Raw genomic sequence first — 26,113 nt, 5'->3', positions numbered from 1 at the left:
AAAGTTCCACACAGTAACAGTTCATAAGAGCCCCATAAGTCGACTGATGAATCTTTTGCACAAGTATCTAAGTTGTTAAAGTAGTTCTCAGCTGCTTCTAAGCAATTAGATCCAAACGAATTGCATGATCAGAGAGACAGATAATGTCATCTTCCTCTTCTCCATCCAATCAAAGATCTGAAATTTTATCATTAACAACGACTCCAATTAAACCATAAAACTATTGAACTCACAAACATAAAAAAAATGTCATTCGAAAGAAGTGAAATTACATTCAGAAACGATTATATAGATGATGAAAACGTAACTGAGAAAAGGGGAAACATAAAACAGACCTCTAGAACATCATAATAGAGTCCAAAAACACATCAACATCTGTGAGACTGAGACAAAAACACATCGAGATCTGATGTGAGACAAACAATAAACATCTCTTGATCCGTGTCAAAGTAACAGAAACTCTAAAAGTCTATTGATAAAGAACATATAGCTCATACAACTGATTCTTTTCAAAGACCAGAAACTGATTGCAACACAAAACAAGAATAAACATCTCTTGATCGTTTCAAAGTACATAAAAGAGAAACTCTAAAAAACTAATTTAGCTTAACAACATGTCATTAATTAGCTTGTTCTTTAAAGCCATTTCCATCTCACTAAGTGGCTCTGTTTTCGAAAGGAGAGTGTCAAGCAACTTATGTTTACTAAGCTTCTCTTTCCTCTGAAACTCCACCAAAGACTTATCTTCCACTTCCACAGTAGAAGTATTATTGGTCACAGTCACATTCCTTCTAGGCATAGACTTTGAAGCCTTAACAGCAGAAGGAGAAGGAGGAGGAGGCATTGCTTCATCATCATCATCCTCTCCATCATGGCTTAGTTCAGGGTGAGAACTTGAAGACTGAGCAGAACCCTCATCAAACTTTCTCTTCTTTTTTTTAACAGATGCATCAGCACACCATTTAGGATCATGTCTAAGCTCTCTCCAAGCATGCTCCAGTGTGAACTTCGACTTATGTTCATCGAAGTAAATATGGTAGGCAAGCGAGATAACATCATTCTCATCACTCTGTTGTTCACTCTGTCCACTTGATGATAACTGAGCTGTTGCAGCTTCGTAACATCCAACAAACTTACAAACTGCATTGTTGATCTTCGTCCACCTCTGTTTACAATGAATGGCGTCTCTCTTTTCCTGACCAGCAGCAAGTTTCGGACTTGATGCGAAATAATTTGCAACCCGTTTCCAAAAAGCTACATATTTTGGATCTTTGCTCGTTTTTAGCCACGCATCGATGAGGACAATATCGTCTGTTGGTGTCCATTTCCTTCTTGATTTACGGTTGTTGTTGTCTTCTTCACCTTCACCACCGTTACTTGGAGGAGGATCAGGAGATTGTGGTGGGTGTCCAAAGACAAGGACTTTTGAAACACTCTCGTAAGGATTGGGTTTAAGGTTGTGGGTATTATTAAAGCGGTCCATTGAACACTGAAGATATTGGCGATATGGAACAAGGAAAGAGAGAATTACTGAAAGGGTTTTACCCAGAAGCACGGAAGCGCTCTCCAACCATTGATTCGGATCCAGAAAAATTTGAAGGTTCTGCGAATCGCTCGATCTGTCTTTGGAAGCGTGGTCTTCTTCTTCGTCTTCAAGAATCAATTTTAGGTTTTTTGGGAAGATGATGAACGAAAAGAGAGAGAAGAGAGTTGCAGAGAAAAGGGATATTTCCAAGGAGAAGAGAACTAAAGGAAAACGTTTTTTAAAAATTTTATGTTGGGTTACGTATTTTGTTTTCTTTTTAGTTTTTACCCTAAATTTTAAAAGTGTAGATTACCACCAATTTATATATTTTGGTGTAGATTACCACCAATTTAACAAAAGAAACAAAACAAAATTGATTATTTTTGGTGTTGGGTTTCGGCGATCGTGAGGCCCGTAGGAGAAGCCCATTAAATAGCGAATCTTGTATACGATGATAGGCTTGCTGCGGGCCTTAGCCAAGGCAACCCTCTCACACTCATATATATATTGCTTATTTCATCCCCAGTTTATTTTTACAGTTTAATGCCTCTTCAATCCAAACAAGTCGTCGATGTGCATCATCGTCCGGATTCAAGAAAACGAGAAGGGTGAAAACTAATAAGATTTTGTCTAGCGAAATCTTCATAGGCTTCTTCCATAAGATCATCGTCATCCCATTCATCACGGAACGTCTCTGGTTGATCCCCAAGTCTCTTGTAACCGCGAGTTACTTCTTGATCTCTCCAATGTTCAACATGAGGAAATCCACATTGGTCTGCTATCCAATTAAGGTACTCACACTGCAATAAACAAAATTAATATTGATACTATATGCTTTTTAAAATGTTAATATATTATTCTTAAATATCATATTCGTATTGTAAGTAAGTAACAACATACCTGAGATTTACCCAACTTATGAGTATATCTTTTGGGAATACCTAAGGCTTCTTGTGTTTCATATGACAACTTAAGATCTTCCATCATTTCGTCTACGGAAGGATGTTTAACACGTCCAGACAAGACTGCAGAAACCCATTTGCTTTGGACTTCAAACATATAGAATTGTAGACCCTGGTTATAGGAATTTGAAGATCAAACAAAAGAGATTGATGAGTCTTCTAATGATCAAGAATAGTATGAATCATTCGACGAAGGAAAAAAAGAAGTTAGAATCGGTTGAAAGCTAACTAACCATTGCTGGTAACCCAATGAAGGATAGCCCGGGAGCAAGCGCTGGTGGGAAAATGTGCTTGTAGAGAGGTTCAACGCGGTTGTCATCAACCCTCATGTAATTATTGGTTTCAAGAAATGGGAAGTAATATTTGTACCTTAACAATACATAACAAAGAAAACAAATAAAAAATTTGGTAAACCACACATTTCATCATGATGCTAAACCGAGAATAAGGAAAGTTAAATACCCGGTGCAATGGACAATGGTATCGGCTTGTACCACCTTTCCATTTTTGAAAACGATGGTACCATCCTCGTGTGCTGTGTCTATCTGGAACATATCAAAATAACAAAATGATTAATAGATGCAACCATTTAATCATTGGTTTTTAATTGAACTTGTTATAACTACTAGTTATCAATTTTTTTGCCTCAGAGTGCATCCAGAGATTGTTATTAGGTACGGGACGCTTTTCGAATGTGTCAGGTCCACTTGCTCTACATGCGATATGAACTTCTTTTGCGACTTTAGATATGTCTCTACTAATATCAGCTCCACTCGCAAAATTACCGATCACCACCACCACCTGCAAATTTATGTGATTTTTAAGTATATCAAGTTGTAAGTAATGGGTTAGACCGTTAGACTACTGGACTAGGCTATGATTTACAAAAGAAAAATTCTTGCCAAAATAAGTAGATCAGCCCATAACCATGTTTGACTTTCGCGTTTACAAAAAAGAAAAGAAAAAAAAACCACTAGTATACTAAATCATTAGTTAAACTGAGATCCAACTAATCATGTAGTCCATTCCACTAATTTTCTAATTTCTAAAACGCATCGCTATTTAAATAATTAAGCGAAAATGACTAATTTAATGAAAATTATTCCTAGAACAAGGAGTTTATGTTTCATTCCAGATTTTACCATCACCACTAACCACTCTTTCATGCTATTTATATAATTCTATACGTATCTTCTCTCAACACGTAGCATCCCCTCTCACTTTAAACTATAATTTAATAAAATGTCTAACAAAAAAAAAATGCCTGAAATAAAGTTGTTGAATGTTGACAATAAACAAAAGAATCAAAGTTACGTCTTCTTGTATATTCGTTTTGTTTTCAAAAAAATTTGACACTTGGTCCAGAATCTAGGCTAATTCTAAGAATTAAGTAATGTTGAACGATTATATCTGTTAATAAAGTCAAAATTATAGCAGAAAAGTAAATAAGAAATGTATCATAGATTATGAGAATACCTCATCTTTAAATGGATCAGGAACTCGATAACTGTGGCTGTGGGTTTGCCTCCCAGGCCATGACTCAATTCCTATACAATTTATTCACATGTTAAAACCACATATTCACAAAATAAATCATTACGATTTATCTAAAAATTTTATACTAAATCTTTTTTTTTTTTGAATATAAATAAAATTTTGACTATTTACCAGGAATTTGAGCGATGTTTGGTTCTGTAAAATGTCCACAACACACAACAACGGCGTCAAAGATCTCATCGTCAGTAAAACTACCGGCGGTTTTAGACTGGATCCTCCATTTCCCGTTAACCGGTTCAACTCGAACCACCTCGGTCTCGAACCGGATCATCTCCTCTATGTTAAACTCTGTAGCAAAGTCTTGAAGGTACGCAAGAACCTCCTTGTGACTCGGATACCTTCTTGAGTCTCTCGACGGATCATCGCTACGTGGCACGAACGGATAGTCCTTGTAACCCATACATTCTCTTGGGAGATTGGTTCGGAGAGACTCGTAGACGCTAGAGTGGACTATAGGTCGGGTCGGGTCTAGACCAAGCGGGTCGGACTCAACTTTAGGTGTGTAGACCCAAAGACCACCTACTTGTTTCTCCCGGTCAAGGACAACGACGGTGTGCCCTTCACGACGGAGCTCTCTGGCCGCTACTAGACCGGCTGCTCCTGCTCCAATTACCGCCACATGTTTAGAACTTATTGGGTTTCGAGCTGGTGCCATTTTCTTATATGTTTGTGATTTTCTTTGTTGGTAGAAATGTAAGAACGATTTTTGTGTAAGACTCTATGGTTTTATGAGGTTTATATAGAGGAACTAAAAACATATACTCCATTTTAATAATGAATGCTCTATCATATACTAACGTATATATACGTTTATTTTATCCGGTTTCTTAACACGTAAGATCAGCTTTAATTGGTAGTTGACAACTTTTTGTTTTTTTCCGTTTTGATAACGAATCTTCTACTGTGTTTTTACTTGGTAGAGCTTCCGTCTATACAAACATCAAAATTCATATAAACACTTAAGCATTTTGATAAAAAAAAAAAAAGCATTTTGTGCTTTTAATTAGTCCAACGTCAAAATAAGGACAGCACTAGCTTATGCAATAATCATCTGCTGTTCAATAGAACCCAACCCTTTATCAAAAAGAGAGAGAGAAAACAAACAAAACAGAATAGAGTTCCTTTCTAAAACTTATGTTGATTCGAAAAAAAGAAATGATTCGAAGCAAAGTAATTATATCCTCAATAACATCAATCAAGTTGATCAGATTTTCTTTAAAAATCACATTAGTAAGTAGAGCAAAAAGAAACACAGTTAAGTGCTTATTAACTATTATACGAAATAAGTGGTTATTAAACTATTGTAGAGTCATCTCTGTGGTACGGTACACTATGAATGGGTGGAGCACGAAGCAAGACAGTTATATCAGGTGGAACGGAATATACCACACTAGAGTCACCATTCAAATATAAAAAGTGCTTTTAAAAAAAAAAAAAAAAATATATAAAGTTGTAATTATCATCAAGTACATGCGAAAGAATTTTATGACAAAGATCTTTGATCCATAGCACTTTAACTTTTGATCCATAGACTTCATTTTCGTCTGATATTGGTATGTCCACACTACTACAGAAAGTTCGATTTTGGTATTTTTCTTAATATTTTCAAATATGTCACTATCCTCAATCTACAGCAAACACAATTTGGAGTTCAGTGAATCACAGAAAAGAGAAGGCATTAGATGATATAAAATAGGAATTTGGAGTGACAGTAAATCAACTCTTTTATAAAAATAGAAATGAATTAGAGATGCTCTTAAAGCGTTTGAGTTTTAGTATCTCTATTTTCTTTTCATACGGAGCTGCCGTAACTGATTGTGGAGTTGATCGTTTAGATTTTTCGCTTCACAGATGTGAATATGGAGATATTTTCCGAACAAGAAAGGAAAAAATGTGAGTTTGACAAAAAAAAAAAAAAAAAGTAACTAGAAAAAGAAAAGCAATTTGGACAAAAACAAATTAAGAAACCAAATGCAACTAACACAAACTTTTGTTATCAATAATCCCAGACCAATCCAATCAGATATAAATGCATAATTAATTATAAAAATCCCTTAATTATGTAAGGAAAGCTACGTCGGTCACTCTTGTGGGTATTGTTTTATGATATAATCTATAACATTAGTATATGATCTGTTTGATATAAATCCAATGATCTTGCTATATTTAAAAGTCGTCGTGAAAAGTCTTGTCAGTAGTAGACCAAACAAAACAATATCTATTATTATTCGTTGTACTTATATCTGTTTATTTTTCTTTAACATACATAAAATAAAAATATTTTTATTGTTATTACGTAAACGTACATATTACCACGAAACTCTTATTCATTAGCTATATCAACGTATCAGCTTTCGCCACGTCGCCGTCTCTTCCGCTGACATGGAGTGGATCAAATGCCAAGTGTTTTTAGTAGGGTACACGTTGCCGACGTAACGTACAATTCTATTTTACTAAATAACTTATATATTTTGTAAAATAGTTAATATTTTTGTAAAGAGGATTAAATTTCTTTATATGCGCACTTTTAACCAAATAATAAATTTTTTATCATTTTAATTTATTTGTTTACTAGAGGAATTTGGAACGATAATGCAAACTTTATCTGCCTGTTAGTTTTTGATATTTTATCCGTATCCGTACTGTCACTCAAACATGTGACCTTCTTGAATTATGTGTAGTACTTTCTTACATATATGAAGATCTAAAATATTTAATGGAGATTAAGTAACAAATTACAGTTTCACATATAAATAGTACTATTAAATAACTTAATACTCCTTCCGATTCTAAATAAATGTCGTTCTAGGAGGAATTTTAATTTTTTTATTAAGTGTCGTTCTTTCTTATCAATGTGATAATACTAAATTATTAATATAACCTTAACTAAATTAACACAAAATACTACAACGAAATAAATGAAAAAATTGAAATAATAAATAGTTAACTTTATTGTATTGACATTCACTTAATTTGGGATTGCTTACTTACATGGAATGCAAATACTATTATTCAAATCTTTCCTTTCTGTTAATTTTGATGGACAACAAAAATAATTCTTTTTGCGTTTGGCTCGCGATGCATAATCGCTTATCTAGGCCAGTTGAATTGTGGGAGCAACAATCACATGTGCCTTGTGTGCCTTGTGTCACAATCACATGGAGACAGTAAATCATTTGTTTTTCAAGTATGGTTCGAAGTTAAAAACTAAGCAAATAGAATCTGTTTCTGTTCTAGTCAATGTTATTTTGATAGAGAGTTGATTAATTGTTATCAAAACTTGAAGAAATTTTTTACAACTGTTAGACTTGAGTAATTTAGCATGATACAATCAAACGACATACTATAAGATGTCATTCTGATTAATAAACTAAAATGCTAACGATGAACCACCAACATAGCTCCGATTATTTTTCAATTTATAATTCTCAATTATTTTAGTAATTAAATAAAATGTTCTAAACCAACTAAAATTTGACTTTTTGAATACTTGACAGTGTCTTCATATTATTCTCATTTGTATGTTGGAGAGATTTAAAATTTACTGTATAAATTTTCTTTTCTGTCATTCCATTATTTGTTGTCGACCATCATTCATTCCACTAATTAGTAATTAGTTCTGAATACGAATCTTAGCATATTAACAAACATATTGTCCCATGAGCACTTGTCACCATGTCCCATGAGCACTTGTCACCATATTGGAAGTGGATATGCCCAAAATCATTGCAACAAACACAAACTCAATAAATTTAAAATTCGATAATATATCTCTTAAACCAACAACCCCTCCCTGTCTCTCCAAAAAATGGAATATCATATTCGTTCCGTAACTGCGTAAACAACAACGATCGTCCACAAAAACTATGTTTGTTTTATAGTCGCCAACAACTAGATCGAATACATTGCATCCACTAGATTTCAACGTCGGAATATACTACAAAATTTAGTTGCTAACCGCTGATGTATCGCCAAAAACTATTCCTAAATCATCAGATTATGAAATTAAATAAAAATTATAATCACAGCCACCGGTCACTATCACTAAGTACTTTACCAAATAGATAATCAAACGCATTCCTAACAGTTGCCGCTGGTCATTTTCGTCTTGACATCTCAACAAACAGGCCCGAACAACATGCCATGCACCTATAAAAAAAGAACTGCAAAATCAGATGTATACACACAAGTGCTAGCGTAACGTTTATTTCCGTAACAAGCAAGTAAGCTTGTGTATGGCTCCGACCATAACGTTATTAATTCTCTTTATAACGTTTTATAATAAAAGGAAATAAAGTTGCGTACACAAACCTTTATGGCAAGTTTCACCGTTGAGGAAAACATTTTAATCGTCAAACTTTCTTGCCAGTTTTTAAGTTATGCTAGCTAAAAGAGACCTATATTAATGGTCGACCAAAGAAAAGAGATATATTTAATTATTAGAATATGGCCTTTTATTTCAAAGTTAATTAGCAAATGACACATGTTTTCTTGTATACCAATTGAGAGTTGAGATCTTGTCCAATTTTGGATATACGCGCGTAAGATAATATTTTCAATACACCATTTCCACTCCTTTAAGTTCTAACCATCAATTTCAGTATGCTCAACCATAAAATAAACCAATCATTGGGAATTTGGGACAGACTGATGTAAATCGGACTGAACACGTATATAGATGAAAGGGATTTTTATATCATATTAGAATATAAGTTTTCTAATTTATCTTTGAAAAAAAAGGATATTGATTCATAAGCAATTGATCATACTGCACCACAGGCCCGGCTCTATGCATGTTTCAGGGTCCATTTAATTTTTGGGCTCGCTTTTGGGCCCTTGGAACAGGGCTTTGCTCTCCATAGTCCAATAAGGTTAATACTTTCTTCTTTTTTCTCTTTTTTTTTAATAAAGATTTTGATTTCTTTTCTTCTTTGTAAAATAATTACTGCATTTTTCATTTTTCTGATTTGAAAATTAAAACTATATATTTTTAAGAAATAAAATTTCTTTCTAAAATCTAACTCATTTTAATTTCACTAAAGTTTTTAACCAAACATATTTTTTTATAAATATGTTAAAAACTTTGTAATTTATTGACTAAATTTTGCAATTATAAAGGTTACAATAATTTTGCAATTTATAAAGGTTACAATAATTTTGCAATTTATTGAAATAAACCCACCCACAAAAAAAAAAACAATTAAGTAGGCACTAAAATCTAACTCATTTTAATTTCACTAAAGTTTTTAACCAAACAAATTTTTTATAAATATGTTAAAATCTTTGTAATTTATTGACAAACAAATTTTTTTTATAAATATGTTAAAAACTTTGTAATTTATTGACTAAATTTTGCAATAATTTATAAAGGTTACAATAATTTTGCAATTTATAAAGGTTACAATAATTTTGTAATTTATTGAAATAAACCCACCCACCAAAAAAAAAACAATTAAGTAGGCACTATTGACTCAAATCATCTTATGTTTTCGAGGTAATAAGAAGGATCAAAACTAATCAACTTCTTCCTAGAGAAATCATGGTACGCTTCTTCTATGAGTTCATCGTCGTCCCATTCATCACGGTAAGTTTCTGGGTGGGTGACAAGTCTCACGTATCCGCCGTCAACTTCTTGAGCTCTCCAACGTTCTACGAGTTCACAACCACATTCTTTTGCGACCCAATTGAGGTACTCACTCTGTGATAGAGATTAAGTTATCATTTAAAAAAGGTTATTAGCTATGCATAATGTTCTTATTGATAATCTGCCTTCGATATAAGAAAAAATGTAATCCAAAATTTTAAGCAATTAACTAAATATCTTTGAGTAATTGTAAATCCGAAGTTCAAGAGCACACAAGTTTTGTTTTTTACGATAATCTAAAAAAATATTTATACTTAAATCATGTGAATTTTTTAATTTTTTCACAAATTCAAACATTTTTTAATTTTTTCACAAATTCAAAAATTAATGTTTGAAACAATCTCGACATATATGAATATATTCAAAATAAACGAACTTACCTGAATTCTGCCTATTGTATGCGTATGTCTTTTGGGAATACCTATCACATCAAGCGATGCATACCATTCATTAATATCGTCCATCATCTTGTCCGGTGGAGGGAGTGTAACCCGTCCTGACAAAACTGCTGCCACCCATTTGCTTTGGATTTCAAACATAACAAATACTATGCCCTGGATTAAAGGAAAAAAAAAATCAAAGATCAAAACTAAGTGAGGCGCGAACTCGAGTTCCGATTGAGACTAACCATTGCTGGAACACCAACGAAAGAAAGTCCGGGGGCAAGCGCAGGTGGAAATACGTGCTTGTATAAATGTTCAACGCGTTTCTCATCAATGCGCAAGTAGCCATTGGTTTCAAGAAATGGGAAGTTATACTTGTACCTACCACACATAGAACAAGAACATATGGTAGGTCAATGGCACAATTCACATTATATTCTTTCTATCTATCTGAGTATACAAAAATATTAATAACAACAAATATACCCGGTGCAATACACAATGCTATCAGCAAAAACCTCCTTCCCGTTTTTGAAAACAATTGACCCATCTTCACGGGTGGTGTCGATCTGCCATATATCAAAGAAGAAGATCAACTACTTTAATATGTTTGAAATGAAATCCCATGAACGTTCATAATCCAAAGCAGTGTTCGATTATATAAAGTTTTAGTTATACTTCAGAATGCATCCATAGATTGTTTTGGGGAACGGGAATCTTCTCGTATGTGTGGGGTTCCTTTTTTCTAGACGCAATGTGGACTTCTTTTGCGACCTTAGCTATGTCCCTACTTATATCAGCACCGCTCGCAAAATTTCCTATCACCACCACCACCTGCCAAAATATCATTACAAAAGTGCAGGTTGTAAATGAATTTATGATATAGAATTAGCTCGTTCATTTTCTACAAATACTTGGTTAAAAAAAATTTGTCCAAAAAAAAAACAAATAAATAAAGTACTTGGTTAAAGAACAATTTTGTAGAAAATTGCAAATTTGATGTTTGTATAGGTATAAGTAAAACTACATGAATTTTCGTAAAAAAAAAAAAAAAAAAAAAAACCTTAATAAAATTTAATAAGGAACCATTACCTCGTTTTCGAATGGATCAGGAACTCTGTAGTTGTGGCTATGGATCTGCTTTCCTGGCCACGATTTTATACCTAAAAAAACATTTTTTGAGGGTACTTTATATAATCACTGACTGTATTGCCCAAACTAGATAGTAACGAAATTGTTTTAAATTAAAGTATAAAGACCTTGGCCGACAAAATTTAATAAAATAAAAAAGACATTGATCTCTTTACCAGGAATATTAGGAACGTTTGGTTCTGTATAGTGACCAGTGCAAACCACTACTGCGTCAAAGATCTCATCATCGAAGTCACCGCCGGGGTTTTTGGACTGGACCCTCCATTTCTCGATAACCGGTTCGACCCGAACCACCTCGGTCTCGAACCTGATCATCTCCTCAATTTTGAACTCTCTAGCAAATTCTTGAACATACGCAAGAACTTCCCTGTGATTTGGATACCGTCTCGGGTCTCTTGACTCGTCATCGAAACGTGGCAAAAACGGGAAGTCCCTGACACCCATACTCTCTCTCGGGACATTGGTTCGGAGAGAATCGTAGATGCTCGAGTGCACTCTGGATCTGGTCGGGTCGAGGCTAAGCAGGTCGGATTCGGATTTTGGTGTGTAAACCCAAAGACCACCGACTTGTTTCTCTCGTTCAAACACGACTACACTGTGACCTTCACGACGAAGCTCCCTAGACGTTATGAGACCGGCTGCTCCAGCTCCGATCACTGCCACGTGTTTAGAACTGATTGGGATTTGAGCTGCTGCCATAATTGTTAAATTTTCAGTAATGGTAGGCCTGTTTGGGTTAATGTGAATTGTTAACTAAGAAACATCAGTTTCGGGCCACATATAAATACCATATTCTAAGGGCCATATGTTGCCTTAGTCATGGAACTTTTTTACTCGTTCTGCCTTCGACAAGATCGGTGGACTAGAAGCATATAGTTTTTAAAACTATAAAAATTAATTAGTTTTTAAAACTTAACTAAATATTTTTACCTAATTAAATATTATTATAGAACATAGAATATATTATTCAAGATTACAAGATATTATATCATAGTTAACCAAAATCAGTTTACCCAATAAAATTTTTATCAGTTAATGATTTATTTTTGAGTTAAAAATTCTACAAAACTAAACATAGTATCGGGTACCGAACACACATTCCTTCAATTCGCTAATCTAGTCCGATCATTCCATAATATCGAATGGGCATCATGTTCATTTACAAACAAACTAGTGAGTAGTGAAAAAGATTGGAAAAGAAAGAAACACGTGTTTCGGAAGGTAGGAATTTTGGTGGAGATGTGACAACACGTAATTGTCTACAATTATTAGAAAATCCTTGGAACTTAATAAATGTTAAAACACTATTTTTTTTTTAAACAAAGAAAATCATTTAAGAATTCTTAAAGAACAACAAAATTAAACATAAGGTCACCAGCTTGCTATCGTTTAACAATTGAGACATTTTTGTATTTCTTTACCTTAATCTTATATGGTTGTTTTCAAAGTTCCTTATCCCTCTTTTAAACTTTGGAGAACACTATATCTTAATGAGTCATAGTTTGTTATCTTGTTATCTAAAAAACAGAGATCTCGATTATTGGGTTTAGGCTAGTAGTCACCGCTATGTATTCTCTATGACTTTAATTAGTTGATGTTCTGCGTATGGATCGTCTCATGTTTTTTTAATTTTTATTATTGATAGCATTTAATGCTCATGATGAAATAACCAAGCTTGATTACAGTAACAAATTATAGAATATTGCTTCGGGCATTCATGAAGCGATGTAATTAAATTAATTCAACTAATCTTTCTTCAACTACACCGATATACAATACGATGCGACATCTGTTTTATGGGGTGTAATAATGAATCAGCAAGTCGATTTATTTTGGTCCTGGAACTCACAATCATTCACATGTTTTGCAACCCTACTCAATCAACACACAATCAATGTGTGGTTGATACAAATAAACGTGAGCCAACTACCTGACAATATATTAACGATAACGATCCATCAATAAATTGGTTCTATAATATTACACTCATATATAGCGATCCTCGAAATTCATGTGCATGAACTTGTATATAAAGATAGTATAAAGAAAGAGACTTTTTCTGATTGTGTTATTTGTTTTTTGTTGCAATAAAGTTTAGCATTACACGAAAAAAGTTTTCAAATTTTATGTGTTGCAATAAACTGAAATTATGGCAACATAGAAAATATTTTTGCAAACATAAATTATGTTAGACATGATACTTGAGAATATAGTTTGCGAATAATAATATGGTGCTTTAAACTGAAAATTGAGAATTGATTTTGAAATTTGTTTACGAAAAGAAAACCTAAAACGGTGAGAAGCGGTGTTGTATATAAAACGCCTATAGCAACACGCTCGCTAGTCGGACAGTGATCCACCGTATCATATATAATGAGACATATATCCCCCAAAAATAAAATCATATACTTGATTCGAGGAAATAGGAAGGATGAAAACTAATCAACTTCTTCGTAGCAAAATCTCTGTAGGCTTCTTCCTTAAGATCATCGTCGTCCCATTCATCGCGATAAGTTTCAGGGTGGGAGACAAGTCTCTGGTATCCACGGACGATTTCTTGATTTCTCCAATGCTCAACGAGTGGACAATCACATTCTTCCGCGATCCAATTAAGGTACTCACACTGTAAAAGGAAATTAATATTTTCATAAAAAGCCATTGATATTTATGTTATTCTTAAATCGATTATTGTTTGGAATATAACGGACTCACCTGAACTTTACCCAATTTATGCGTATATCTCTTGGGAATACCTAACGCATCAAGTGTCGCATAAGTCGTAGTAATATCTTCCATCATCTTATCTTGAGAAGGTAGTGTAAACCTTCCTGACAAGACTGCTGCCACCCATTTGCTTTGGATTTCAAACATAACAAATTGTATTCCCTGGTAAAAATAAATGAAAAAAAGATCAGAACATAGGTGATACGTGAACTCGAAACCCCAATATGTATCAATTTTGCTTGAGAGACTAACCATTGCCGGTAGCCCCACGAAAGAAAGAGTAGGGGCAAGCGCGGGTGGAAACACATGCTTGTATAGATGTTCAACGCGGTTTTCATCAATGCTCATATAGCCGTTGGTGTCAAGAAATGGAAAGTAATATTTATACCTACACAGATAGAACAAAACATTTGGGTAGATAAATCACACATTTCATATATAATTCTTGTTATCTAAGGAGCAATTAAATATCAAAACCAACGAAACGTACCCGGTGCAATACACAATACTATCAGCATGTATCACTTTCCCGTTTTTGAAAACAATTGACCCATCCTCATTGGCGGTGTCTATCTACAATATATCAAATTAAATATGTTCATTCGCTAATTGTCTTTAAGATGAAATTTCATGAATATATATATCAACACCATGGTTACAAAAATAGTCCGTTAAGTTTACCTCTGAATGAACCCATAGATTGTTGCGAGGCCCCGGAGGCTTTACGTATGTATCACGTTCACTCGCTCTAGACGCAATGTGGACTTCTTTTGCGACCTTAGCTATGTCCCTACTAATATCAGCACCGCTCGCAAAATTTCCTATCACCACCACCACCTGCCAAAGTATCAACACAAAAATGCAGATCATACATGAATCTATGATATATAATCAGATCGAACGTTTATAATACGCACGCAAATTGTTTGATAGTGGACGATTATGTAGGGGGCTTGTTTACACTTTATAATAGAGTTTCTGATATTGTTAACTACATTGCTGTATACATGTTGATGGGTAATAAATAAGGAAATATGTTAAAAAAATAAAATACTACCTAAACGTGATAATAATGAGACAAGACACAAGAGACGCTGCCATATACTGTATATAAATCATTGGCAAAGTCGTCTTCTCTTGCAACACGTTTCTTAGCTTGAAGGACTTCTTATTTTTTCTAAATAATAGGACCACACAAAAAAAAAAAAAAAAAAACCTAATAAAAAATGAAATATCAACGAAAAAACAAATAAAAATAGTACCTCGCTTTCGAATGGATCAGGAACTCTGTAGTTGTGGCTATGGATCTGCTTTCCTGGCCACAATTTTATACCTGACGATATACATAATATTTGTGATCATTTTAGATAATGTTGGATCAAAAATTGTAATCCAAAATCTAGCAGTTACAAATCATTCAAATCACTAACTGTGTGACCTCAAGCGTTAAGTCATTAGAAACTTTGAACTTTACCAGGAATATGAGCGATGTTTGGTTCTGTATAATGTCCATTGCAAACCACAACGGCGTCAAAGATCTCATCTTCGGATATATCGCCGGAGGTTTTAGACCGGACCTTCCATTTCCCTTTAACCGGTTCAACCCGAACCACCTCGGTCTCGAACCGGACCATCTCCTCTAGGTTAAACTCTCTAGCAAAGTCTTGAAGATACGCAAGAACTTCCATGTGGCTCGGATACCGTCTCGAGTCTCTTGACTCATCATCAAAACGTGGCACAAAAGGGAAGTCCGTGAAACCCATACATTCTCGTGGGAGGTTGGTTCGGAGAGACTCGTAGACGCTCGAGTGGACTATGGATCGTGTCGGGTCGAGGCTAAGCGGGTCGGATTCTGCTTTGGGTGAATAGATCCAGAGACCTCCAACTTGTTTCTCCCGCTCAAAGACAACGACAGTGTGACCTTCACGACGGAGCTCCCTAGCCGTTACGAGACCAGCTGCTCCGGCTCCGATGACTGCCACGTGTTGAGAACTGATTGGGTTTTGAGCTGGTGCCATATTTGTCAAAATTTTATTGGTTCGACTGTGGTAAGATCTTAGTTTGGTCCTATCAATGGGGTTTATATAATAAAACTGAAACAAGATTTATCATTTTCTAAATAATAATAGGATCTTATTTAATATTATTCAACATACTACTCTATCATTTTCATTTCATACTTTAACAATCATTTTTTTTTCGCTAGTAATAACGGCACTTAGATGGACACGTACCCTCTCATTCATCCAGAAAGTTTGGTTTTTGCCTTTCCTGAAGTGTGAATTCAAACCGTTGAATTTTTCTTCAACAAATAATAATAGTCGTCCACTAAATAGATACAAAGGCTCCGATCGTTTTGGTTAATCGGTACAATAATCGCTATGTCCAATGTGTTTTTGTTTTCGAAAACATCTGATTTTCATAAGTCAAGGAGCCCTCAACCTCTAACAGAAGAGGAAGAAAGGATCGTTGAGACATGTCCATGACCATGTGTTGTAAGGATGAAATATTGACATGAATATTAGTTTACTATTTAAGATTCGGCAAGTCATATTATTTTAGTCGTGGCATGCGAAACGCATACACTTATTTATTTTACACAATCCAAATGCGTGGTTGACACAAATAAAACATGTTGACACAACTACCGACGATAAATATTTTAACCATCAATGAGGATCCTAATCCTGCAAACGTCATGTACCTGAATTTCGTATTTATACAGAAGAAAAGAAGGGCCTTTAGTTTTTGTTTTATTTTTGCAAAGTAGGATCAACCAAGCAATATGAATGGGCCTTGAAGCCCTTATTAGCTAATGAAGTTGATAATAAAGAAAAAATCTTTTGATCACGTTATATATAGGTTAATATAAATTTATTATCCTCATTGGTAATTAAATATCTTTGTTACCATAACTTGCTCGCTCTACCTAAATTTCCAAGAATTCGAGTTTTCTCTCATTCAAATTACAAAAGGCAATATATTAACATTTGAAAAAATTGTTAATATGAAATAAAATGGAAATAAATTTCTAGGAATCTAACACCTCAGATTTTTTATGTTTTAATAGAAGAAATAATAAAAGGATAGAAACGAAGTGAACATATATAATATAAAAATATTTTGCTAAATGTGCCCCACTAACATAAATAATAACCACTAATCCTCAATCTCTCTCTCTAGAAAAAATCAAGAGAAACACTTCTCTCGCTCCTCATGGTAAGACTTCTTCTGTAACTCCTATATACAGACTTGACACATATATGTGTTGATAACATCTCGTTCTACGAGACTAACCATGGAACTCTTGTCTTCCTAAAAGATTTTGCTTCTTCTTTTTTACATGGCATGTCTCAGTCATAGATCTGTTGGTCAACCTAACCATTGAAAGCTTCAAATTTCTTTTCTGGGTAATGATTCCTCCTTTTTCTTTTATTTTTTCTTCCATTAAAATTATACTAATCTTTAAACTTGATTCTTTATTTATAGTATTTTTCTATTTAATTATCATCCAAAATATCATACTATGAAGATAATGAGATATTGCTTCTCTTCATTGTTATATCTGTTTGATTGTTCTTTTTGTAGGAAATTGTGGTTAATCATCATCGAAATCTCCGGTAAATTAATACTTGATGATTGTTAAATCTTGTTTTTTTTGTTAGTGTCACGAAATTTGCATGTTTAGGATAGAGTCATAAATATGAAAAATTGAATCTCTTCTTTGTCTCTATGTGAATGATCAATATGAGTTTAGTTTTTCATGAAATTTTCTGCAAATTAGGAAGGTTTTCCAAAGATTTTTAGATTAAAAACCTTCAAAAATCTTATCATATTTACTTCTCAAACATGATCGATGGTTTCGATTCCTTCTAAGATCACCTGATCAAAAAGTCTTCGTCAAATTTGGTATTTGCTTTTAATTCTTGATAATATTAGTTCTGTTCAACAACATTCATGGTAGTTATTTTATATTTTTCTTGCTAGATGTTATGCATCTATAGATTATGTGTATGCATTCCAGTAGCTAGCTAGTATTCTTTTGTAAATCAAATCATTTGGAATCTGGAAAAGCTCTCTCGGGTTTAATCGGTGTTTTAGCTCGTCTTAGAAATGTCACAATGAGTATGGATTGTCTCATTATCCATTTTTCATTGCATTTGATAGAGGGACGAGTCATGGAGTAAAATAAAACAAGAAGCGTTGTAATGTATTTCTCCGGCTTGTCCAACGACGAAATGTTGTACGAGAAACGTTTTGAAACGTATGAAGAAAGTTCTAAGCAGAATCAAATTAAAATGGTGACTCTATTTGGGCAGCAGGTAGAGATTTTAAAGTTATTTCCCTATGAGTTACAAATCCGTAAAAAAATCGAAACCTTTTTACTATTTGAATCTTTTTGATCCCTTTGATGATTGTTGCTTCTAGCAAAATTATATGTTCATCAGCTTTCATTTCAGGTGTATACCGCAAAAGAGGAAAGCATTGTATTTCCCTTGAGGACTGAAGCATATGGCACAAATTTGTTTGGCAAGAAAAGTGAGAAAGTGAATATCTCAAATGGATCTTCATGTTTGCTGGATCTTAATGAAACCCCGGCTAATGAGCCGGTTTCTAATAATCATCAATACTTCTTCCAAGATCTGAACCTGCCACACACTGAGGAGACAAACATGAGCGACGAGAAGAGCGGTTTAGATAGTGTCCATGAAAAAGATTGTACAGCATCTCCATCTTCATGTTGCACCGCGGAAAACAACACAAGGACTCATGATCAGCTACAAGATTCGTGTGAGCTAGTCCAAAATGCAGCTCAATGTTTACTCCAGCTTTCAGCGGGTTTGCTCAATCAGAGTCATGACTCATCATTCAAACTTGGATTAACAGCTATCAGCTCATCTCAAGATCACGAGATGGGTGTGGAAGAACCGAGTCGTTCTTGTGATTCGTTTGAGCTACACACTTTAAGAATAAAAGAAACCATCCTTGAAGAGGTCTGTTGTGTAACATCAAAGGCCACATATGACTTGAGTAACAAGAAAGAGTCTGGAGTCAAGCTGAGAAGAGGAAGGAGAATGAAGAATTTCCAAAAAGAGATACTCCCGGAACTTGTATCACTCTCTAGACATGAGATCCAAGAAGATATCAACATCTTAGAGACAGTTTTAAGATCGAGAGAATACAAGAAGTTGCAAGGAAAGACTAAAGATGGAAAATGTAAACCAAACCCGAGAAACAACAAAGGTTTGACTCAGAGGTATATAGGTAGAAGAAGGAGACAAACCGGATGACGAAATTTCCCGGTTTAATAGATATTGCTTTAGCTTCATAGATTTAGCTTTATCACATAGCAGCTTCGGATCATTGATTTAGTGATCTTCAAATTCTTTATTGAACCTATTTGAACATGATTTACGTGCCAAAATTTAGTTAGGGCTGGTTGGTTCCGTGTATTAATTAATGGGCTTAATGGGCCTGTTGATTAGGCCCTTTGAATTTTACTTATACTTGTAAAATAGTAATATTCTCCCTCTGCGCATCCAATGTACTTTCATGATTTCATTTTCAATTTTAACTCTTTTTCTCTTCTTTATTTTTTCACTTTATAAATCTTTTACAAATGCTCTTTAATTAGTGGGAATCACTTTGCACTGCTAAATTTCAAACTATTTATTTTCTATTAAAAAAAAAGTTACAAAATTTTGAAAATTTCTGCTTATAGATTTCACTTTAAGGAAGTCGTGTAAGTAACGTAAAGAGATTTTAGTGAATCAAATATTTTACTATAGATGGAATGAAATTGAATGTACGAATCAAAACCCCAACTGTAAAAATTTAATAACAATTGACTGTATAATAAAACCTATTTATGACATTGTAAAATCCAACGCACCAAAAAATATTCAGTATTTACGATAGCATTTAATAAGAAAAATCTTTTGCTAGTTGGGAAAGAAAGAAATAATTTTTTACCAAAAAAAAGAAAGAAATAAATTTACTAATTAACATTTTTTTCCTTGTCAACAAAATTAATTACCATTTATCAACACAATTTTCTACCAATGATACATCGGAAATAAATAAAAATTATCCCTAAACATTAGGGGAAAATTGCGTTGATAAATGAAATTACAATGTCAAAAAGTTAGAAAATTAAAAAATAAAAATGCGTTATTTTTTTTTTGAAATTTTTACAATCGGTAGATGATGAGAAAACAGGGCAACACCGCACGTGTATCAAACACGAGCAACTCGCCGTCGTCACCACTCACTGAGTCAAACCGTGATCTCACATCAGAGTCAACCGTATCATACCTTAACCCGCTCTGCTTCGTGACCCGACCCGCTATGACCCGACAAACCAACATCGCCTTCCTCCCTTTCCCACCACCAGCTTTCTCATTCGCCGTACTACTCCCGGCAAACGTATAAATCGACGCGCCGCCGCCTTTACCACCCAATAACCCCCACGCGCCACCACCTCCGCCGTGACTCGGACCCAAACAATAAAACCTCATCGTCTCGTTCCCGTCAGCAACCGAACGCGCGTTCTCTTCACGCGCTTTCCCGACGCTCCTAGCTTTCACCGCCTCACGATACTCCTCGAACCGGGTCAGAGTCTTTGACCCGTTTTGCACTTTGAAGATCATTTCAACCTGACCCGAAAACGGTTTCGGACCCCAACTCGTCTGAAAAATAATCTCCACCACATTACGTGACTGATGACCCTCCGCGAGCTCCGTCAACGTCGGCAAAAACGGGTCACGATCACGAGCTCCGGTTGATCGAATCCGGGTCGAAGGTGAGAAAACCGGGTCGGGTTCTCGTTTATCCGGTTTTGGATTGGGTTTTTTCGGTTTCGGTTTGGGTTTTTTGGTTTCGATCACGTCTTTGAGACTCTGTGTGCTTCTCCTGCAACTGTAACTTGACATGAGATGTTTCGGAGTCGGGTTAGGATGATTCGGGTTTGGGTTTTTTATCGGATTGTAAACATCGTCGAAAGCTTTTGACTTGCATTGTAACGATTTGACCCACCCGCTTGCCATAATAAGAATCCGGGCCCAAAGCTCTCTCTTTTGTTTTTTGTTTTTGTGTTCTCTCTCTCTCTCTCTGTAGAAGAAGAAGAAGAAACAGAAGCAGAAGGAGAAAGCAACATGGCGCGATGATGATGATGAATATTAAAAGTGTACGTCGGAACTTGGAAGTTTAAATTACTATTGTACCCTTCATTCTAAATAAAAGTTTCATGTCTTAAAATGGGCAATTCTGTCTTTTAATGTTATTGTGTTTTTTATTTCCTTTTGTGTTGTTAGTTAGTTATATCAAAAATGGAAAGAAATTAATTTTATTTTGGTATATATTAATTTTTGTTAAAAATAATCTGCAACCGAATTTTTACATATAATTTTACCAATTTGCAAATAAATATACTTTTAAACAGAAATTTTGGTTTTATTTTTAATCATTTTATGTATGATGACATATATGTAAGTACAATATGACCTTTCATTTCAGTTTTGTCTTCAGGATTTTAAGTTTCTTTGTGTAGTTTTATAAGAATGGAAGTTTTGTTTTTTGATTTTATGTAAGGTAATGCAGAGAAACAAGACGGAAATAAATGTAAGGAAAAAAAATTGACAGTGAGGTTATTATTGTTTTTATTTTATGGTACAGTCTTGTGAGTGTTGTCTTTTTTTTATCATAAATGGATCACAAAGGAACACAAAATAACATTTTTAAAAATTACGCCAACTTCGTAACTCTATTTGTTTTTATCTCAACAATAGAATTTCACATGTAATGTCTATTCAATGTCAATAATGGTATCTGGATTTCTCTTAGTCGATGACAAAAAATATTTTCGAAATCAATGTGAATTTCAACGCTATCATACAAAATATATTCAATACAAAAAATGATTTCGTTTCCACCTTTCTTATGATTATTTATATCTTGTTATTCATTTTACAGATTCGAAGTTTTATAGTACGTACTTGTCATAATTTAAGCTAGTGAGCTAAAACAAAACATATTCGTTGATGTTTTTCTAATTTTTAACACCATTGCATTTTGTAAGAATCATTACTCCTTGTCGTCTTTAAATCAATCATTGGTCAATGGTACGTAGCTTTGTAGAAAGAAAAAACTAAAACACCAAAATAATAAAGATAGATGGGATAGAGAAAAGAGTGTGAAAATTAGTGAAACGGGATATTATTTCTAACTATCGAAAACGTAATATTTACTCTTTGGATAGCTAGTTTATTGTAACTAATACAGTAATACAATACAGTAAAACCTCTATAAATTAATACTCTATAAATTAATAAACACTATAAATTAATAAATTTTGTTGGTCTCGAGTCGGGACAGTGTAAAAAATAACAAAATTCGATAAGATAATAAGATAATAATTTTTTTTGAAATCTCCATGTAAAATATAGTCCCAATAATATCATAAATTAATAATCATGAAATTTACAATATATATATATATAATGTATATTTCTCCTAAAGCTCATCTCTGTAAAAATATTGTTATGTTGTATTTCAAACTATAATGATATAAAATATCATAAAATAGCTAATTTTTTTAAGAAATATTCAACTTCTAGATATACAACATTTACATTTTGATAGTTTGATAAACTATTAAAATACGATAATTGAAATTATTCATAAATTTGAATTTATGTATGTGTATAAGTGAATTTGTCTATAATATTTTTAATTTATTGTCAATAATATTTTCTAAATATTACGAATTCAATTCCAAAACCATAAAATTTACAGCATTCGAAAATCTAATTTTATTTGTTTAAATTATTCTAATTCATAATTTTAAAATAATTAAAAAATAAAAATATAAGTATAAATTAATAACTATTAATTTACACTATAAAATAATAATTATTAATTTATAGATAAATTAATATCACTATAAATTAATAAAATATCATGGTCCCAACATTATTAATTCATAGAGGTTTTACTAACATATTTTCAAATAAAATGCTACTTTCAATGTATATTGTCCTCGCATGAAACACAAAGTTTGATGCAATCTGACTAGCTGATGTGATTTCCAGTTTTCACAGAACATTGTATAACTTTCATATCAATGACTCAATGAGCATTTGACATACCTATCTAACGTAATTTGTGTCTGCGGATACTCAAATATATTTGCATGTTTCTGCACTACTGCGAGATGTACAGTAAAGTAGCTGGCTGCTTTCTGGTTCAGGGGTTAACATAATTTAATGCCTAAAATTACTCAAATAACACTCTACATAATACACAATATAAATAAAATCCATAGAATATGATGTATACTAGGATATGCGTATCTTAATCACTTTGTCATCCTACCATTATAAAATATAGTATTGTTAGCTTTAAAATATAGTGGTCTACTGTGCTTATGGAATCTTTTGGAATTTAGAGATTTACAAAAACAAAATGGAAGAATAGAAGAATGGAAAGAGAATGGAAGCTGCCAACGACGGACTAATAAAACAAATCGCACTGAAAATTTTGAAATTCTCACTTAATGACACCCAATTTCTCTGTGTCGTCTTCCTCTTCTCTTTTTGTTTTTCATAAGTATAATAATCTACCCTAATCATATTAACTACCTTGTCTAACTAAGTACGCATTTTTTTAACCAACGAATAATAAGTATATACTCAATATATAATTTATCTTGAGTATTCATAGTATAACATAGTTGGTTCTAAATAAATTCTAGTGTTCACTATTTTTGTAAATCTTTTTGTATCACTGAATATATAATTTATCTTATCGTGAATAGAGTTATTCACATCACAATTTACTAGCCAAACTATATATTTTTGGTCAAAAAAAAAGATACTTATTATAGAGATTTAGGTTGGCACTAACCATTTTATTTTTTTCTATTTGGTGCAATTGACTAGTTTATATTAATGATAAATATTTGTTTTTCTATACACACTATTAGAAGTCATTTTAAAATTATGAGACACAAAAAATGCTTTATTACTTTATGTGCATGTGGCTATAATTGTTGTTATCTTTGGTTAAATTATGTACCAACCATATGATTTACAGCTAAATATGCATATGCATGTATATAAGAATTGATACACACACACACAAATAAAAAGTGATACACAAGCTCTGGATTTTCTCAAAGCATACATATTATCAATAGTATATTTGATTCTCGATCATTAATCATGCCAGAGTTATACCAGCTTAATCTAGTTGGATAAAATAATAATTAGTACAAATGAGAATATAAGAGATATAGTATTAAGTTAAACCCCAAAAAATATCAGACATTATGCATTAAAAACGGTATATACTACTATACTTGAATTTTTATGGTGTAAATAATTTTTTAATAGTGAGGAAACTTTTGGGAGAGTGGGTCGTGTAGTAACATGAGGAGGCCACAACGTTGAAATATGTAAACACATAATTAAAGCAATTCTAGTAAAAAATTGCTAAAGAAAACAATAGAATAATGCATACTCCCATTCCGCACGTAATCATAAATGGTTTGAATTCATGTCCATACTTGACTCAAGGTATTTAAGTACTAAAACATATCACTATATATCCTTACATCTTCGAAAGCTATTCAAAACGACTCTCACTATCACTTTCGGAAAAGTAGATCCATTTTCGCAAATTTTCCAATTAACTAGAATCTTCTTATATGGTGCATATATACGTAACTACTGAAACTACTCATTAATTAACTCATTACATGTAGAATTGTACGTCAAAAATTTAATTACCAACAATATATCTATAATCGTATTGTTTTCACTTAATTAATAATTAATCAATAAAATTTGGTAGAAAGGGCTACATATAGACTTAACGTATATATATGAATGGACTAAGCTGATAGTTTGCAAAGTTTTGGGACGTTGCATCGTTGCTTGGAAAAGTTCAGTGACTACTTTGTGCAAGCTAAGTATCCCTAAGGCTTACTTTGTCATTCTCACTTTCATATTCAAATTGCATGAATACTAATAGTATATTATAAAGTGTGTAATGATTATAAGATCCAAAATAAATAGATAAATAAATCAAATATGGATGGGGCTTGGAATTGAAATAAAAAGAAGAGCCAAGGAGGAAGTTTGGTTGGGAAGAACTAGGGTTTTGTGAAAGATGTAAGTTTGTAATTGTAATGTTTTTTTTCTCGACAGCCTTTTAACTTCACGCTTTGCCCTAAGAATCTTCTTGGTCTCCTCCGGGAACGGTGTTCAAATTTTTAACCCTCCTTTTTGTTTTTTAATCCTTAATAACCAGTTTAGTAAGAGCCAGATCAACTCAACCAAAGTTAAATGTGATAGTAGTTACTAGCTACTAGCTAGTTAGGAGCACGTAACAGGATATTTGCATTTGATAGGTATTCAACCAAGTATTTATTTGACAATATATGCTGGTATAAAAAAACAAAAAAATGAAATTAACGTATAAAAAGAAGGGAGATTTAGTTTAAGATTTTCGTGTAGATTTTTTTATCAATTCAGATGAAAACAGTAAATGAACATTTATACGAAAACAACCTTGGGTTTTCGTATTTTCCACACGTTACGGTCTTGTTAGTATACGACGTGAGAAAGAAAAAAAAAAGTTTATAAGGTCGTTCAAATGGAAGAAATAACTCAAGCATTTATGATGATTGTTTTGATAAACTAAACATTCCAAATCAAAAGAAAATTTATTTTTAGAAATTCAAACTTCAATCTAATAAAGTTCAGATTTTATTGTAAGAGAGTCTACAATGGTCATATAAAGTTCAGTATAATAATCTCTCTATATATATGTATATAATCTTGTACATTTTTCCAAAATAGTTTCATTTGAAAAACTGAATTTCAAATTCTATCAACCGACCGGTCAGTTTTAAAACACTTGATGCAATCCAATTTAAAGGGCCTTTAATGTACCAGTTACATTTTTTTCTCCCATATTTCAAGAATTTAAAGAACTTACGCTGACAAGAACGTACGCTGTTTATGCACAGGTTGACCGGAAAAAGTATATTTATTGATTTATTTAAAAACTCAATAATTCTCATCTATACACATCTTTATACACTTATACAGTTATAGTCTCACATCCATCTCTTTCTCATTAAGAAGAAGTACAATATAACTAT

The 26,113-nt window shown here is 33.1% G+C and overlaps 5 protein-coding genes across 13 annotated transcripts; 1 reads left to right on the top strand and 4 right to left on the bottom strand.

The window, feature by feature from the left end:
- Positions 1-450: 450 nt before the first annotated feature.
- LOC104714594 (flavin-monooxygenase glucosinolate S-oxygenase 4) lies at positions 451-4,820 on the bottom strand. Its single transcript, XM_010432018.2, has 7 exons — positions 4,156-4,820; positions 3,964-4,034; positions 3,133-3,288; positions 2,950-3,032; positions 2,721-2,856; positions 2,426-2,599; positions 451-2,325 (listed from the first exon to the last, which is right to left on the bottom strand). Exons 1-7 carry the CDS (start codon positions 4,697-4,699, stop codon positions 2,104-2,106), a joined length of 1,386 nt encoding a protein of 461 aa, XP_010430320.1. The 5' UTR covers positions 4,700-4,820; the 3' UTR covers positions 451-2,103.
- A 4,266-nt stretch (positions 4,821-9,086) lies between these two features.
- On the bottom strand, positions 9,087-12,093 carry LOC104714593 (flavin-containing monooxygenase FMO GS-OX3). The gene is made up of 8 exons (XM_010432017.3): positions 11,379-12,093; positions 11,164-11,234; positions 10,750-10,905; positions 10,558-10,640; positions 10,317-10,452; positions 10,069-10,242; positions 9,509-9,742; positions 9,087-9,262 (listed from the first exon to the last, which is right to left on the bottom strand). Exons 1-7 carry the CDS (start codon positions 11,920-11,922, stop codon positions 9,521-9,523), a joined length of 1,386 nt encoding a protein of 461 aa, XP_010430319.1. The 5' UTR covers positions 11,923-12,093; the 3' UTR covers positions 9,087-9,262; positions 9,509-9,520.
- A 1,359-nt stretch (positions 12,094-13,452) lies between these two features.
- On the bottom strand, positions 13,453-16,125 carry LOC104714592 (flavin-containing monooxygenase FMO GS-OX2). Of its 2 annotated transcripts, XM_010432016.3 has the most exons (7): positions 15,422-16,125; positions 15,210-15,280; positions 14,629-14,784; positions 14,438-14,520; positions 14,200-14,335; positions 13,936-14,109; positions 13,453-13,846 (listed from the first exon to the last, which is right to left on the bottom strand). In XM_010432016.3, the coding sequence occupies exons 1-7, from the start codon at positions 15,963-15,965 to the stop codon at positions 13,625-13,627; spliced, it is 1,386 nt and encodes a 461-aa protein (XP_010430318.1). In that variant the 5' UTR covers positions 15,966-16,125; the 3' UTR covers positions 13,453-13,624. The 2 variants fall into 2 exon arrangements, with proteins under 2 accessions (XP_010430318.1, XP_010430317.1); XM_010432015.3 differs by having other exon boundaries at positions 13,936-14,335; positions 15,422-16,095.
- A 954-nt stretch (positions 16,126-17,079) lies between these two features.
- LOC104714590 (uncharacterized) lies at positions 17,080-19,540 on the top strand. 8 transcript variants are annotated; one of them, XM_010432011.2, is made up of 5 exons: positions 17,080-17,166; positions 17,305-17,357; positions 17,536-17,567; positions 18,115-18,269; positions 18,408-19,540. In XM_010432011.2, the coding sequence occupies exons 4-5, from the start codon at positions 18,156-18,158 to the stop codon at positions 19,236-19,238; spliced, it is 945 nt and encodes a 314-aa protein (XP_010430313.1). In that variant the 5' UTR covers positions 17,080-17,166; positions 17,305-17,357; positions 17,536-17,567; positions 18,115-18,155; the 3' UTR covers positions 19,239-19,540. The 8 variants fall into 8 exon arrangements, with proteins under 8 accessions (XP_010430313.1, XP_010430315.1, XP_010430308.1 ...); XM_010432006.2 differs by having other exon boundaries at positions 17,087-17,166; positions 18,396-19,540; XM_010432013.2 differs by lacking the exon at positions 17,536-17,567 and having other exon boundaries at positions 17,082-17,166.
- Positions 19,541-19,980: 440 nt separating this feature from the next.
- LOC104714589 (uncharacterized) lies at positions 19,981-21,097 on the bottom strand. The gene has a single exon (XM_010432004.2). The coding sequence runs from the start codon at positions 20,991-20,993 to the stop codon at positions 20,139-20,141; it is 855 nt and encodes a 284-aa protein (XP_010430306.1). The 5' UTR covers positions 20,994-21,097; the 3' UTR covers positions 19,981-20,138.
- Between the last annotated feature and the right edge of the window lie 5,016 nt (positions 21,098-26,113).

The sequence above is a fragment of the Camelina sativa genome, chromosome 9 (genome assembly GCF_030686135.1).
Source record: "Camelina sativa cultivar CO46 ecotype springtype chromosome 9, ASM3068613v1".
NCBI lineage: Eukaryota > Viridiplantae > Streptophyta > Magnoliopsida > Brassicales > Brassicaceae > Camelina > Camelina sativa.
Note: the sequence above shows the minus strand (reverse complement) of the source record. Positions and strands in the feature narration are given on the sequence as shown.

Coding starts and splice junctions, on each gene's coding strand:
- LOC104714594 (XM_010432018.2), bottom strand. CDS start 4,699: ATGGCACCAGCTCGAAACCCAATAAGTTCTAAACATGTGGCGGTAATT. Junction 4,035..4,155: donor AAACATCGCTCAAATTCCTG/GTAAATAGTCAA, acceptor TAAATTGTATAG/GAATTGAGTCATGGCCTGGG. Junction 2,857..2,949: donor ACCATTGTCCATTGCACCGG/GTATTTAACTTT, acceptor TGTATTGTTAAG/GTACAAATATTACTTCCCAT.
- LOC104714593 (XM_010432017.3), bottom strand. CDS start 11,922: ATGGCAGCAGCTCAAATCCCAATCAGTTCTAAACACGTGGCAGTGATC. Junction 10,453..10,557: donor AGCATTGTGTATTGCACCGG/GTATATTTGTTG, acceptor TATGTGTGGTAG/GTACAAGTATAACTTCCCAT. Junction 9,743..10,068: donor ATACAATAGGCAGAATTCAG/GTAAGTTCGTTT, acceptor TCTCTATCACAG/AGTGAGTACCTCAATTGGGT.
- LOC104714592 (XM_010432015.3), bottom strand. CDS start 15,965: ATGGCACCAGCTCAAAACCCAATCAGTTCTCAACACGTGGCAGTCATC. Junction 15,281..15,421: donor AAACATCGCTCATATTCCTG/GTAAAGTTCAAA, acceptor GTATATCGTCAG/GTATAAAATTGTGGCCAGGA. Junction 14,785..15,209: donor CTGATCCATTCGAAAGCGAG/GTACTATTTTTA, acceptor ATACTTTGGCAG/GTGGTGGTGGTGATAGGAAA.
- LOC104714590 (XM_010432006.2), top strand. CDS start 18,156: ATGTATTTCTCCGGCTTGTCCAACGACGAAATGTTGTACGAGAAACGT. Junction 18,270..18,395: donor TGACTCTATTTGGGCAGCAG/GTAGAGATTTTA, acceptor TATGTTCATCAG/CTTTCATTTCAGGTGTATAC.
- LOC104714589 (XM_010432004.2), bottom strand. CDS start 20,993: ATGGCAAGCGGGTGGGTCAAATCGTTACAATGCAAGTCAAAAGCTTTC.